Source organism: Sapajus apella, unplaced genomic scaffold (assembly GCF_009761245.1).
Source record: "Sapajus apella isolate SASKATOON/1434 unplaced genomic scaffold, GSC_monkey_1.0 scaffold69, whole genome shotgun sequence".
Classification (NCBI taxonomy): domain Eukaryota; kingdom Metazoa; phylum Chordata; class Mammalia; order Primates; family Cebidae; genus Sapajus; species Sapajus apella.
The window spans coordinates 2935180-2952047 of record NW_022437009.1 but is presented as its reverse complement, the minus strand read 5'-3'; the positions used below and the strand labels follow the sequence as shown (position 1 = coordinate 2952047).

Below are 16868 nucleotides of genomic sequence, written 5' to 3'. Positions count from 1 at the left end.
AGAGCTATGATCATGTCACTGCACTCCTGTACTCCAGCCTGGGCAACGAAGCAAGATCCTGGTTGGGTGGGCGAGGGGAGGGAGATGCAAAACTTCTGAAAACTTCCCAAATATTAGGATATATATAGACATACAAATTTACAGAGCTCAAAAGATCCCAAGCAGGATCCCCAAAGAAGATTACTCCAAGATACATTATAATAAAATTATCCAAAGACAAAGACAGAATTTTGGAATCAGCAAGAAAAAAGAGGCTTGTCACATATAAGGGAAACTTTATGAAGTTATTAGTGGATTTTTCAGCAGAAACCTTACAGGCAGAAAGAAATGGATTGATATATTCAAAGTGCTGGAAGAAAACAACTGTCAACCCAAAATAGTAAACCTAGCAAAACTGTTCTTCAGAAATGAAGGACAGATGAAGACATTCCCAGACAAACAAAGGCCGAGGGATTTCATTACTACTGCACCTGCCTTATGAGAAATGCTAAAGAAAGTTTCTCAAGTTGAAATTAAAGGATGCTAAGAAACAATATGAAAGCATATAAAAGTATAAAATTCACTGGCAAAAGTAAATATATAGTCAAACTGAGAATACTCATTCTGTAACTGTGGTACAAAAATCACATCAAACTGTAGTTTGAAAGTTAAAGGACAGCCATATTAAATATAACTATTTCTATAATTTTTAATGGGTAGACACTATTGAAAATGTAAAGCGTGACATTAATATCATAAGATGTGTGTGTTGGGGGTAAAACTGTAGTTTCATGTCCAATTGAAGTTAAGTTGTTAGCTTAAAATAGACTGTTTTAAGATGTTTTAAGTAAGCCTCAGAGTAATTAAAATAAAAATTCTAGCATACAAACAAAAGATAAAGAGAAATAAATCAATAACACTACAAAAAGTAATCAAATCACAAAGGAAGACAGTAAAACAGAAAGAAAAAACTACAAACTGCTCAAAAAACAATTAACAAAATGAAATAGTAAGCACAGCTAGCCATTAGTATTCATGGGTTCTACATTTGTGGATTCAACCAAATATGTATCTTCCAATTAATATATTAGGAAGAAAACAATATAACAATATAGCAATAACAAGTAATGGAAATAAGAATAACAATACAGCATAACTATTTATATAGCATTTACATTGTATTAGGTATTTTAAGTAATCTAGAGATGATTTAAAGTATATGGGGGATGTATATAAGTTATATGCAAATACTACACCATTTATATATATATATATATTTTTTTTTTTTATTGCATGTTAGGTTCTGGGGTACATGTGCAGAACATGCAGGATTGTTGCATAGGTACATACATGGCAATGTGGTTTGCTGCCTCCATCCCCCAGTCACCTATATCTGGCATTTCTCCCCGTATTATCCCTCCCCAACCTCTCTACCCACTGCTGTCCCTCCCCTAGTCCCCACCAACAGACCCCAGTGTGTGATGCTCCCTTCCTTGTGTCCATATGTTCTCATTGTTCAACATCCGCCTATGAGTGAGAACATGTGGTGTTTGGTTTTCTGTTCTTGTGACAGTTTGCTGAGAATAATAGTTTCCATCCAAGTCCTTACAAAGGACACAAACTCATCATTTTTTATGGCTGCATAGTATTCCATGGTGTATATGTGACACATTTTCCTTATCCAGTCTATCATTGATGGGCATATGGTTTGGTTCCAGGTCTTTGCTATTGTAAACAGTGCTGAAATGACCATACATATGCATGTGTCTTTATAATAGGACGATTTACAATCCTTTGGATATATACCCAGTAATGGGATTGCTGGGTCAAATGGAATTTCTATTTCTAGATCCTTGAGGAATCGCCACACTGTCTTCACAATGGCTGAGCTAATTTACACTCCCACCAACAGTGTAAAAGTATTCCTATTTCTCCACATCCTCTCCAGCATCTGTTGTCTCCAGATTTTTTAATGATCACCATTCTAACTGGCATGAGGTAGTATCTCAATGTGGTTTTGATTTGCATTTCTCTAATGACCAGTGATTTTTTTTTTCATTTTTTTCATATGTTTGTTGGCCTCATATATGTCTTCTTTTGAAAAGTGTCTGTTCATCTCCTTCACCCACTTTTGAATGGGTTTGTTTGTTTGTTTCTTGTAAATCTGTTTTAGTTCTCTGTAGATTCTGGATATTAGCCCTTTGTCAGATAGGTAGGTTGCAAAATTTTTTTCTCATTCTGTTGTTTTTTTTTTTAAAGCACAATCTAACTCTTTTAGATGTTGTGCAAACAGGCATCTCTCCATTTAATGTTCCTATAAAGCTGATAACTTAAATACTTTCCTGGGTCAGTGGTTTGCATTTTCAGAAGAGCTCTCACAGAAAGATTAGTACCAAAGTGAATATGTGCTAGAAATTATAGTTAACTTGTTTTTCTTAGTTTAAGTGAGCAAGCATGTTTTTCATAAGTCGATACATGGCTCACAAGCTACCCCAGGCAATGATTAGAGAGCAGCCTCAGTTCCAGAGAGCCCAAGTGAGCAGCACCTGGAGCCTCTAGAATTTTCTGATAAACAGAAATCTTCCTTCGCAGTTTGACACCTTTGGGGAATGCTAATAAAAGCCACCATCTAGCAACTCACTTCTTTACAATTTTATTTGCCTTAAAGGTAGAAAATTTTGAAGCCAGCAGGAGCCTCTACTCATATTAAAAAGATTCTCTTGCAGTTCACATGCTTTATGCCTCGGAAAATCATCATTGACTTTTAGACAGCATGTTTATTAAGATAAGTACAATATTCTGGGGTCAGTATTAGTGAAACTATAAGTACTTATTTGCTAAGCCCATAAAAGTCAAGCATTTTATTGATCTAGTAATTTGTCTACTAGAAAATATCAATGTAGAAATATGAGAAAAGAGATTTATCATTCGCTTAAAGAGAAGTAACAATGTCCACACCCCCTCCCCTTTCTCATTTCTCTCAGAGAACTCAGGATGTATTATTATAAGGATGTTTTGATTTTTACAGTAGACAAATGTGAGGCAGAATAGGGTCTGGAGGCAGGGAACATAGGGCCCATTCATGCCGACTTTCTAGAACTAAATCAAATGGAAACACTTCAGCTATAATAGGAAATATCCTCTCCATTTACATAGGGGGTTCACTGAGTAAATGACTTTGAAACTTTACTTCATCCTCTTCATTTATATAGGGTGTGCACCAAGTAACCAATGGAAACCTCTAGAGAGTATTTAAGCCTCTGAAAATTCTGTAAGCACTGCGCCCCTATGCTTGGCCTGCTCCCACCCTGTGAAGCATACTTTTATTTTCAATAAATCTCTACTTTTGTTGCCTTATTCTTTCTTTGCCTTGTTTGTGTGTTTTGTCCAACTCTTTGTTCAAGACACCAAGAACCTGGACACGCTCCACCAGTAACATATTTACACCCTCCACCGGTAACAAAATGATATGTAAGGATCTAAAAGATGGCCTGGCTTGTTCAAGGTTTCCTAGTGTTTGCTTTTTCAGTGAATCTAAGTCAAGGGCTGTACTTCCATTTACATTATGAGAAAGTAATAGGCATGTTCTTATGCCTCCTAGTAACTGGGTGTTTGTAGCAACGCCCCTGAGAGTCCAAGAATTTCTTCTGTAGGTACACTCACTCTGGGCACTGCCTTCTACTGCAAGGGTACAAAACTGTCAGGGCTCCATTTAATGTCACTTCAACCTTACCCAGCTACAGTTAACCACTTTAATTAAATTAACATGTGCTCTCATAGGGAAGCCCCACCCTACCTTTCAACTGTCATCTTCCACTTCCCTGAAGTATCACAACTATTTCTACACACGTCTAACAACTGCTAGATGACCAGATCAGATCTGCACGGTGATATCAAAATGCCTACTCACTCTCTAGAGAATTGGTCATACTAATAGCATGTGAATGACAGCCCTATTAAAGGCTTGTGTCATATGTGAATGACAGACAAGCCTGTTAGAGGATCTCTTATGGGAAGAATTCCAGATAGTGGGACAGTGGAGTAAAAAAAGAAAAAAAAAGTAGAAGCACTGGGGGTTTAGTCCTGGCCAGCCATTGTTTCACTGTATTCTGATTTTACCCCCATCCAACATTTCTACTCCCTGTCTTGGACGTTTGGCTCCAGTGGCTGCAGAAAATCTAATTCACATTCTGGCTACGTGTGCCTTCAGCATCCACGTTCTCTATAGCGGCACGGGCGGCACAGTGCATCTCCTCCCACACCCACATTGGTGTAACCCACCTCGTAGCTGTAAGCAAATGAACGCCTATAAACGAAGATGAGAATAACATCTCAAAAGAGAAAGTAATTAAAATTATAACAATGAGACGACAGTCAAAACAGTACCCATGTTTGTTTAGTATCTGTCCTTGGAGAAATAAGAAGTGACCTATTAATATCACCTCATGAATCCTCCCTACACTTTTATGAGAGAGGAAAGAGCAGAGGTTAGTTACAAAAAAGGCCAATGTGGGGGAAGGTGAATCAAGAAAGCATTACTGTAGAAGGGGAAAGCCTGAAAAATAGGATGACTTTGGATATCACAGATGGGACGGCATTCCTGGGAAGTAAAAATAAGAGCCTGCCCTTGGTTCCTGGGCATCTACGTCCAGTTTGGAAGGTGGGAGAAGGCCCCGGATGCTGCTCCTGGGGTCCCTCATTCATGTGCTTTGGTCTCCTCATGGTTCCTATTCTTTTGTAACTACCCCAGTGCCTACTTTCTTGAAGGTGTCCTGATGTATATGAACAAGTATTATTTTTAAAGGGATTACATTTTCATAATTTGGGTGAATCACAATTAAACAATTTTTTTAAGTCTGTAGGATCTTTTAAAGGCTTTAATATGCTAATATGCATAATGATGCCCTAGAGAAATATATATTAGGTCAAATCCTTTGAAATGACCATTTTTCTTTTTCTTTATTTTTTGAGATGGAGTCTTGCTCTGTCACCCAGGCTGTAGTGCAATGGCGTGATCTCTGCTCATTGCAACTTCTGCCTGCAGGGCTCAGGCAATTCTCCTGCCTCAGCCTCCTGAGTAGCTGGGATTACAGGTGCCCACCACCATGCCCAGCTAGTTTTTGAATTTTTAGTAGAGACAGTATTTTGCCATGTTGGGCAGGCTGGTCTTGAACTTCTGACCTCAAGCAATCCCCCCCACCTCGGCCCCTCAAAGTGCTGTGATTACAGGCGTGAGCCACAGCACCCGGCCTGAAACTATCATTTTAATAGGTCAAAAACAATTCAACATGGGCAATACCATATGGTCCAACCTAATATTATTCAGCACTTCCAAATTTGCTTAACTATAGAACTCTTCTGAAGAACATTTGGTGGCAGTATGGGTGTTCTCAAAACTCACTGTGAGAATCACTGTCTAAGGCACTTAAACACAAAGACTGCTAACAGAATCATGCATGTTGCTTGGAACTTGTTGATGCTCACATTCAACTGGATAATGAATGGGTTGGAAGGACCTTCACAAGGCAGATGGGGGAATCCCACTGAGCCTTGGGGCTGGGTTTCCAAGAAGGCTGGCTTATTATAGCATATCCTAACCTAATAAAAGTGTAGAAATGCATACTACTCTACAGAGTTATAACTGCTGCAGTATTAAGCAAGAATTCTTCTTTTTTTTTTTTTTTAGATGGAGTTTTGCTCTTGTTGCCTAGGCTGGAGTGCAGTGGTGTGATCTTGACTCACTGCAACCTCTGCCTCCTGGGTTCAAGCGATTCTCCTGTCTCAGCCTCCCTAGTGGCTGAGATTACAGGTGCCTGCTACCACACCTGGCTAATTTTTTGTAGTTTTAGTAGAGATGGGGTTTTGCCACGTTGGGCAGGCTGGTCTTAAACTCCTGTCTTTGTGATCCGCCCTCCCCGGCCTCCCAAAGTGGTGGGATTACAGGCGTGAGCCACCGCGCCAGGCCACAAGGATTCTTTTAACAGTAAAATTGCTTTAAAATTTTGTTTTAATGCAAAAAGTTTTCACGGAAAAAGCAGAAGCATAAAAGCACACACATTGTATTAACAACTATGTAAAAACCATTCACAGTTGGGCTTGAAAAGGGCAAAAACAAAAGAGAAAACAGTCATTTGTGGGGATAGAACAATGGGCCAGTCATGGCGGCTCATTTCTATAATTCCAGTACCTTGGGAGGCTGAAGTGGGAGGACTGCTTGAGCCCCAGAGCTTTTGAGACAAGGCTGGACAATATAGGGAGGCTCTTTTCCAAAGTTTGTGTTTAAGTTGGTTATTTGTATTGCTGTACAGGATCTTACAGCAACACCATTTACAAATGATAATTAGCTTTTTCAGCAAGGCCCCCAAAATCTGTTGGATTCCAATGTTTTAGACATTCTGCACATTTATTTATTTATTTATTTATTATTTATTTAGAGGCAGGATCTCACTTTGTCACCCAGGCTGGAGTGCAGTGGTGCAATCTCAGCCCACTGCAACCTCCATCTCCTGGAGTCAACCAATCCTCCCATGTCAGCCTTCTGAGTAGCTGGAACTACAGGCATAATCCCAGCTCCTACGCCAGGCTAATTTTTGGTGTTTATTTGTTTTTGTTTGCTGGGATACAGGAGGTAGAGACAAGGTTTCTCCATGTTGCCTAGGCTGACCTTGAATTACTGGGCTGAAGTGATCTGACCACCTTGGCCTCCCAAAGTGCTTGGATTATAGGTGTAAACCATCCTGCCCAGACAATTCTATACATTTAGAATGGGAAAGGAAAAGAGTAGAAAAATAATCCTACCATAAATGCACAACTACAGCATCGAATCCACTCCTGTGGGTTAACTTAGGGAACTAGCTCCCATTATAAAGCTGTGTCCGCAGGAAAATATCTTCCTGGTCTTGCTTAGGTTACTGTCCCAGAAGCCCCTCAGCAGCCTCTTGGTGGAGAATGAGATTGTCATTGCCCAAGGGAATTCCTCTGCCAGGCCTTTAGACAAAGCCTGGCCTGCGGGAGGGACTCCTAGTGCAGCGGCATCATGGGGCCACTTACCAGAAAGACACAGTAACTCAGGATTAGGCTTCTTCCCAGGGCTCTGTGGGGGAATCCCTCCATGTAGGGGATATTCTGGAATCCTAATCTCCCCCTTTCCCTGCACACATCCCACCCCCAAATGCAGCCTTTTTCCTGGGTCCTGAGCCAGCAGCAGTTTGCAAGCCTGTCCCTAATATTCCTTGCATACTGTCCTTCTGAAGGAGACGGCATAAGTAAGTACCCAAGAGATATAGCCCCTCTATGGGGAAGCACCCACAGAGCTGCCCCCAAGGTGAAGGTGACCACTGGGGATGGGGGGAGGGGCAAGCTTAAAAACTTGGCTTGTTTTGCTAAATTGCCATGACCCTATATTAAGGTCATTAGACAAAGATCCTCTGGCCTAAGGCCAATAAAATGACACAGTGACATTGCCATCAAATCTGGCTGCTTCTCTTTTGTCTGCAAAGAGAATCGTTAATACTTGGTTCCTTTTCAAAAAATGGAAGAAAGAAGGAAGAGGCTGGAAGGCGGGTTTATTGGATGAGCAGAAGTGAAATCAAATCTCAGCTTCTTGCCTTGAGTAATTCGTCATCCAACTCTCTCCCGCCTCAGGGCCTTCCACCAGGACCTGTTTGGGAACCTTATCTCAGGCTTTAAGGGCTTATGGCAGGGGCTCCTCTGGATGTGAAAAGAAATTCCCTCCCACACAGTACTTGCTATTACATGACTTACCCTATCATGCCTCGTGAGACTTTATGAAGCATCTGCCAACCACTTTAAAGGATGGTTGTTCCCATACTGTTATATTCTGTTCCTGAACACCTAGGTCTTTTGGCAAAAGGTAGGGTCAATCGTCAAAGATAGGGAATGGGTGAAAGGTATGTCCTTGTACCTGACTGCAGAGCCTGGTGGCTCTGAGTTGTGAGGGCAGCAGAGGAGAAAAGCTGCCACCCGCAACCGGGTATAGAGAAATGAAGACTGAGAGACCAGCTGGCCCGATGTCAGGAGTGAGGGGGAGAGCAGCAAATCAGGGGAGTGTAGTGTCATGGAAACCAAGAGAAGAAAGTGTTTCAAGGAGGTGTTGGGGACATCTGTGTTGAATGCTGAAGTGGAGACAAGATAAGAACAGAGGTGTAAACAGACTCAGCAATGTGGAGGTGATTAGAGGCACTGACAGGAACAGTATCTTGGAATCCTGCGGACAAAATTCATCTAGAGAAAGTTGAAGAGAGAATAAGAATATGTTGCTAAGTGCTTTATGCCTTAGCTCATGTAATTCCTACAACGATCTTGTAGATTCTAATTCCTCGTGTAATTCCTACAACACTGATGTAGATTCTAATATTATCCCCATTTTACAGATGAGGAATCCAGGCACAGAGAGGAGAACTAAATTGCCCAAGGTCACATGGTTAGAAAGCGGCAGAGTTGGATGGACCCAGGCAACCTGGCTCCAGTTTGTGCTTGAAACCTCTATCCCTCATTCTCCTTCCACAACGCCAAGAAACCAGGGTGAGCGCTCACTCCAGGCGACACTAGCAACTAATGCTAAAAGGAATAAAAGAGAGATGGGGTGGGTAGCTGGGGAGGTTGCGGGGCTGAGAGGGGGTTTTCTTCTAAAATAGAAAATCCTGATACACGGTTGCATGCTGATGGGAATAACAGAGGTGCAGAGGAGAGATTGATGATGTTGGCTGGAGGAGGTGTTCGTGAGCTGGGAGATGAGATCGATCCAGACCACAGAGGGGCTGACCTTTCATAGGAGCTAGCAAATCCTCTGGCACCAGGAGGGGAGGCAGGGAAAAAGGGCACCGATGAGTGTAGCAGGTACTTTGGGATGTGAAAAGATGAAGGAGTGCCTGTCTGCTGGTTTCTGTTTTCTCAGTGGAAGGCAGAGCGAGATAATCATCTGAGGCTGGGGTGGAGGGAAGGGATAAGGGTTGCAAGAGGATTGAAGAGGGAAGAGAGGTGTGAAACGGCCGTTCTGGGGGTTGAAGTGCCAAAAAAACACAATGAGGAGACGAGACAGGAAGCTACAGGAGACAATTCCTACGTTTTATGGATGCACTCTCTGTCTCTCAAATCTTTCGTGGTTTTTATCTATGAAATTTTTCATTTTAAATTGCAGAGAAAGAAAAAGGAAAAACTGCCTGCCCTCTCTCCCATGACCGCTGTGCTGGCAGCAGCAGGAACACATCTGAAGCGATGAGATAGGAAATCTGAAGCACTGCAGGAAGATGGTTTGGGATCGCGAAACGCACTCACAGAGAGAAACACAGCCTGCGTTTCTTACCTGTAGAAACTTCGTGGCTTTCCTTTGTTTTCATCAAGACCCATCTGTGGCTCTTGAGTGCATTTCTTAAAGAAGAATGTGGAATGATAAATGACCCCAGGTGAAATTTATATCTATCTGGATTAAATCCTCCCGCTTTTCTGGAGCAATCAGGGACACAGAGAGGCTGCTAATACAGTGCTTCTTGAACTTGGATGTGCCTGAGAGTCACCCGGAGGGCTTGTTACACCACAGATTGCCTGGCCCTGCCCTCAGGGTTTCTGATTCTTTGCAGGACGGGGGCAATGAGAATTTTCATTTCTAACAGTTCCCAGATGATGTGGATGCTGCTGGTTGGAAGACCATACTTTGAACATTGAATTTGGATGGGGAAGGCCTTAGCGTTCATCTAGTTCACCACCTCAGGTGGCAGAGGATTTCCCCACACCTCACAGAACAAGGACAAGAAAGAGCATATCTGAATCCATTGAAATCTCAAAAGATTTCAGACACAAAATGCGCTTAAGCCCAGCTGCTATTGGTGGACTTGTCATTCCTCTCCCTCCCTCCAAGTCTCTGTCTTTCTGCAAAAACATCGGAGGGAATAATTTGAGAGTGATTAACACCTCAAGCGCTAACCATATACAAGACGCTGCTATGAGCTCTTTACTTGTATTAACTCACTCAGTCTTTATGACAGCCCTGTGACCTGGGTGCCACTATTGTTAATGCCCAATTTACTGATGAGGTAATGAAGACACAGAGAGGTTAAGTAACTTCCTTGAGGTCACCCAGCGAGGAAGCAGAGAGCTAGAATACATCCACAGATCAGACGAACTCCAATATCCTTGTTATTTCCACCCTTTCATATGGCAAAAGTATGTATGAAGTCTTGGTCTCTCTGATTTGTGGATTGTTGGTGCTTAGGTAAAGTGCAGTCTGCTGGGGTCCAACACAATTTTAGCTAGGGTTTCTGAGTAATATAGGATCACTGAAAAAACCCTGTTCTACCATTTCTGAGTGCATGACCCTTGGACAAGCCGCATACTTTATACTGATTATCCCATTCATAAAATGAAGCGTACTGACTTTCTGAATTTTTAAGCTCTGAGAGCATATATATACACACACACACACACGTATACATGTGTGTGTGTACATATATGCTTTCAGAGCGTCATGAAATTGAAATTAACAAATTTTTATGGCGAGCCAACCATGTACCATGGATTGTAGAGGGAGTTGCAAGCAATGAGTATAGCATATGTATGTGTGTATATATGTGTATATGTATACATATATATGTGTACGATGAACCCTAAGGCCTTCCCCGTCCAAATTCAATGTTCAAAGTATGGTCTTCCAATCAGCAGCATCCACATCATCCGGGAACTATTAAAATGAAAATTCTCATATACGCATGTGTATGTATACATATATGCACATATGTGTGTGTATGTGTGTATATATGTATACATGTGTGTGTGTGTATATATGTGTGTGTATATATGTATACACACATATATACACACACACACATATACATACACATATATGTATACACACACACACACACATACATATATATATATATATATATACATATATATATATAGAGAGAGAGAGAGAGAGAGAGCAGGTCTCACTCTATCACCCAGCAGACTGGAGTACAGTAGCACTAATGATGGTTCACTGCAGCTTACCTCACCGGCTCAAGCAATTCTCCCACCTCAGTCCCGAGTGGCTGAGACTACAGGTATGTATCACCACACCTTGTTGATTTTCGTAGAAATGGGGTTTCACCATGTTGCTTAGGTTTGTCTCGAACTTCCAAACTCCTGTGATCCGCCTGCCTCGGCCTCCCAAAACGCTGATATTACGGTTGTGAGCCACCGTGCCAGGCCAGCATGTAATTCTTACTGAGTTTTAATCACTCCTTACTCCTGCACTCATTCATCTAGAGCAGCTGCCTGAAGCAACACAGACCTGCAATCGGCAGGCTCCAGCCAATTCTGGGAACAGCTCCCACCTCGGCCACCTAAGAATTATTCTGCCCAACAGTCGCCGAGGAAGTGGGTTTTTGCCAGTGATGAGGGGTTCTGCTTAAGTAGCAAGAGAATAAGCATGGCTGACTAGAAAGGTAATTTTTCAATAAAAGTCACTGTGGAGGACTAAGTAGTAACATGTTGGTTGCTGCCATTGGCTGGCTAGGAGACATTGAGCAAGGTAACTTGCCTCAGCATTTGCATCTATGAAGTGGAGATAATTAGGATAAGGAGGACTGAGACAGTGTAGCTAATTAATCATTACTACGTGCTTGGTCACAGTTGCACTGCTCCAGTTGTCCCCTGAGGTGGTTGTTCTTGGTGTCAGCAGTGCCTCGTCAGAGATCTCGGTGCTGAGCTTATGCACACAAGGACCTCCCAGACACAACTCGCCCACCCTGAAGCTCTTCACCAATTTTTAATGCTCTATACTGGCATTAAAAGAGTCAGACATTTAATAAGAAGTTTAAATCCTAGCATCCTCCTGTTTAGAAAAGGATTGTGTCTCAGACTCACGACAATAAAAGGTGTGGTGGGATTTATTATTATTATTTTTTTTTGTAGAATAGAATCTGGAGAACTCTGAGTATTCTTTAGAGTTCTGTTAGAGCTAGCTGAATTGAAGAGATACCCTGGGGCGATTAATCCAAAGTATACCCTCACTGCAACATCTCTTTCAGTGTCAGAAGTGCCAGTGGAGTCATGACATTGAAGTTATCAAATTTTTATGGAGAGCCAACCATGTACCACGGATTGTGGAGACAGTTGCAAGCAATAAGTATAGCAATCGCTAACATTTATGAAGCTCCTAGGATGTGTCCAGAACATGATTATCACATGTCATTCATACAGCCCTAGGAGTTAGGTACTATTATCTGCCCCATTTCATAAATAGGGCAATTGAAGCTCTTAGAGGATAAATGTTCATGGTGGCACAAGGCTTTGAATCCGGATGCATAGCAATAGTGCTGCATTGCCTCCCTACAACCATGAGCAAGGCAGAGCCCCAACCCTCAAGCCGCTAACACTGGTGAGGGAAACAGATAGGCACCAGGAACAGCTACTCAACATGGCTGACTGTGAACATAAGAGGGGAAATTGACGGCCGCTAGAAAGATCCTGTGAGACTTTAAAGTGGAGGTGGCATTTGAGCCGAATATTGAAAGAAATGAGTAGCATGGCAACAGGTGGAGATGGCAGACAAGTAAAACACTCAGAAAATAATCTACCCCCGATGGGGGCAGGAACACAGGTGCCACCTATTTAAGTCTCTCTTCCAATGCACAATTTATCTCATTTTGTAGATTCCTGTCCTGTTCACAGGATGGACTCAGAAGGTTCTGAAGGCTCAGATTTTATAGGCTCAGGAAAGCTGAAAGTTGGATGCCAATATGGCCTGTGATGAGATCTCCTCACCCAGGCTCAAGCAAGGTTTCCTTACCAGGCAAGCTTCCGTGGTATTGCCAGGCACTGTTTTATACAACATCAAAGTCTGAGATGTCTGAGCCAGGCACCAGCTTGCAAACTTAGGAGAAATGGAAAACCAAAATTCCAAAGCAGGCTCCCTGAGCCTCCTGGTTCTAGGCTCCCTCATTCTCTACTTCATCCATCTTCTTCTGGTAGAAAGATCCCTGCTCCTTCCTTCTCAGTAGCTTCCTTCCTGTGACATGCTCTTATGAATCCCATTGTCACTAGTGATTTCAGATGCAACAGAGCCAAAGGTTATGGATCACCAGCTCTGTGTGTTCCATGAAACTCCATTCTGCTGACATCCATTAATCTCTCTCCTGGCCTCTTGCTAGCTTTCTTACCATTTATTCTCAGCTCTTTCCTTGACGCCCCTCTTCCTCTGCCCAATCTTGAATGTTGGTGTTCTTCAGTTCTCCATCCTGGACCCTTGCTTCTCTGCCTCCATATGCTCTCCTTAGAAGCCTCCCCCTATGACTATTCCTTGCCCTTGAGCTGTTGACACTCAGATGTCTAACCCCAGCCCTGATCTCTCCAAGTTTTAGCCTCATGCCTTCTGCTGCCGGGGAGCATCCCCATCTGAAGGTCCTAGGGGGATCCAAGTTCAACACACTAACCAGCTCCCCTCTCTCTTCCTTGTCCCCAAGTCACTGCCCCCTATCCAGAAACATGGAAGTCATTCTAGGATCTGCCCTTTGGCTCATCTACTCTTATTCTGCAGCATCCTACCTGCCCCTCCAATCATTGATCAAATGTCACCAGTTTTAAGTCCAGTGGTTCCTGAATCCATTTTCCTCCCATGGTTCTTTACTGTCATGCTCATCTCCGCCAGGTCCCTATCATTCTGCATACTCTGTCCACAACTGTTTCCCAGCTCTTCTTCTGGCCTCCAGGCTTGCTGCCCACCTGAGATGAAAACCACCAAGGCTGCCCTGCTTCAGAGCCTGTAAGGGCTCCTCATCACCACAAACCCCCGTTCTGAGTCTAGTGAGGAAGGCCCAATGTGACCTGGTGTGACCTCTCGGCCTCATCTCCCAGAATTCCCTGTCTCAAACTTCAAGTCATGATGATATAGAGTAGTGTGCAGCTTTCCCACACACCATGCTCATTCATGAGTTGTGTTGTATTTGATTTAATTCTGTTTCCCCTACCTGGACGGCCTCTTCCACCTTTCTTCATGTGGGTCATACAAACTCATTATACGAGACACAGCCCTCCCATCCTCTGGCTCACAAACCGTCCCAGAGCCTTGGGTGAGGGAAGTGCTCCCCTTGCAACCTGTGTTCATTGTCTCAGGACGTATGGGCGGCACGTTAGAGTTGTTATTGGGGAGTCCTTCTCCCCTATTAGGTTATGATCTTGACAGCATCTTAGTCACCTTTGCCCCATTGTCTAGTGCAATATTCAGGACATAGTAAGTGCTCAGTTAATATTGTTGACTGGAACTTAATCCCTCAGAGCAAGGATTGTCTACCCTTGTCCTTGTAGCAGGCACTCGGCAAATGTTCCGTGAGCAAATGCTGCTGCTCTTGACAGCCATGATGGGGACTGGGGAACACACACAGCTTCTAAGTGTGCACGGAGGCCAGGCACGATGGAAACTGCACATCAGCATTCCATCCCTGAGCAGCACGCATGCTCAGAGTGAGATCTGAAGGAAGTCAGCTCTCTGGCAATTATTTATACTTAGGAGAATACCTCACCAGGTCTGCAGAGGACAGCAGTGCCTTTCATGAGCATTCCTGCATCACCACAGTCATGATCACCTCCAGGGGAGGTGTATTTTATGAAGTAAAGCCATTATTGCAAAGGAAGAGGGCCAAGAGTTCCCCGGGGCAGGCTCCACCTGCACCCCTGAGACTAGCTTTCAGGATCCTGCTCCCCGCTGAAGCTGCTCATCGACCCTCTTCCTGGAGGCCCCTTGCACATGGACATGGAGGTCCATGCCACCCTCATGGACAGTCACTGCTTCTGAAACTGCAGAGCGTGAATACTAATGAGGCATGCAGGGGCCAAGAAGAGGATCCTCTGTTGATTCCAATGGGTTTCTGAAAGATGAGGGATCTGAATTTTGAACACCCACCTCCTGCTAATCCTCCAGCAAAACCAGTCAGGCTGGTTGCAGTGCATTATGAGAGAGCCCACACATCCCGTCTGACCTCCAACAACGGAGCCACTTGTTGCATGAGGAACGTTTCGTGTCCTTGGGATCAGGCTGGGGGAATGGGTTGCATGGGGAGCTGGGACTGGCAGGAGCAGGAGCAAGGGCGGCAGGGGGAGACAGCTTGGGATTTCAGAGCAAGATCCCCTCACGCACAGCTGCACATTCACCTGCACTTAACATCTCTGAGGTGACAATGAGCCTTCACAAGGCAGTGGTGGACACACGGTTCTAAGGCGTTTAGTGCAAGGCAGGGAAAGAGGCGCTTGCACAATGCCGGCTCCTCTGACACAGGTGTTTCTTAGGTCCTCTCAGGGCAGAAGGATCTAGAGGGAAGACCCCTGCTACCCACTGCTTCTCCTGGAGCGCAGTGCCCTCGCCAGGCACAGGGTCGGGAGGAGGAGTGCGACTGCAGCGCCCCTGGCAGCCCCGCAGAGCCCCCACCCCTGCTACGCGGCAGGTGAATTCAGATAAATGTGAGTCAAGTGGGGGGAACTAACATTTTGTTTCAAGGAAAAGAATTTTCTAGGCCGCCTCTGGGAAGGAACATTATTCTCTAAGTCTCTTCACAAATTTTTCACTGTTGAACTGAGGATTCCTTTCCTCTCTCCTTCCCTCTCTTCTTCCTTTTGTGGGAAAAGAAACAGAAATAGGAGGACTGGTGGTCCTTCAAACAACCTCTAGAACCAACAAGTACCGGCCTCCCTAAACGCTGTCCGGAGTTGTGACTGACATTGAACGTAACATTTCAAGAAAGCCCTGCACGTGCTATCTCTTCCTTCCGGGATGGTAAATGCTGTTCTGAGGGGAAAAGAGGCAACCGGAATGTAGCTCAGGAGAGAAGCAAAGGTAGGGGAGGGGACTTGCTTCCTGCTTCCTCTCTGGGGAGTTCAGCAAGAGCAAGGTCTCTTCTCCAAGGAGCTCCAAGAAAACTAGGGACCCCATCCTTGAGCTGGGTGGGGTCTGGGGAGGGATGTTGGTGTGAATTGCTCAGGAGTAGCAAGAAATCACACCCACAGAGAAGAACCAAAGCACATTCTCCTCCTTCACCCTGGGCGCTGTACAGAGGGTCCTCCTGCACCCCCTGCCACCGTGGTAGTCATGGATTTCCTGCCATCCCACCACGCAGCCCATGCCGGCCTGCTCAGTGCCCCCATGGTGCTCGCAGCCTTGACATCTCAGGGGAGTGCCCAGCCTGGCACACACTCCCCTTAGTCCAAGCTGCCCAGCAAGTGCTAGCTGTCCATGGCAGGCCACTGGCCAAAAACCTCCCTAACCCTGAACAAGTGCCCTGAGCAGCTGAGGTGAGATGTTAAGTCAAGTCCAGTTAGGCTCTTGTCGGGCCATTCTCCTGCTGGCCCAATGCTGGATCAGATAAAATTATAGGTGGGGTCCTATGGGACAGCCCCGCAGTGTTCAGCACCCACAAAAGACCTCCCTGCTCTTCCCTTCACCCGTAAGGAGAGAGAGAGGAGTACGCTACCTCCAGAAGAGGATCTGCCCCAGAGAAGCCATGGCTGGGGAAGGTTTCCGGCGTGTCTGGGTCCTGGCTGCGTGGAGCTGCTGCTGCCCTCCTCGATGAGTCACAGCCAGCTCCCGTGTGCTGGCCTTAAATAGTGTGTTCAGGCCGGGAGTGGTACGTGCAGCTGTGGACGGCTCAGGTATGAGGAAACGGTGTGGCTGTGCAGAATTCCTTGCAGACACAGTGGCTGCCTACTGCAACCAGCCAGCCAAGCCAGGGGCCCAGAGTCGCCTTTCTGAGCCTTGACTTGGCGAGAGGGTGAGGAGCAAAGGCTTCCCAGGCCCTTGCTTCAGGGCTTGTATTCAGCACGGCTTTTCTCCTGACTGTGGAAGGGAGGGAGATTTCATCTCAAAATCAGAAGGACTGGAACAGCTCAAAGTGTCAGGCTAG

At 44.7% G+C, this 16868-nt stretch overlaps 1 protein-coding gene across 2 annotated transcripts in view; it reads right to left on the bottom strand.

Annotated features, from left to right (window-relative positions):
- Positions 1-16591, bottom strand: part of VTCN1 (V-set domain containing T cell activation inhibitor 1) — a 62384-nt gene extending 45793 nt beyond the window's left edge. Inside the window, exon 1 of one of the 2 annotated variants that reach the window (XM_032249609.1) lies at positions 16440-16591. In XM_032249609.1, the coding sequence (XP_032105500.1) occupies positions 16440-16471 (32 nt within the window). In that variant the 5' untranslated portion in view covers positions 16472-16591. The remainder of the gene's footprint in view (positions 1-16439) is intronic. The other variant, XM_032249608.1, reaches the window with a different exon arrangement.
- Positions 16592-16868: the final 277 nt, after the last annotated feature.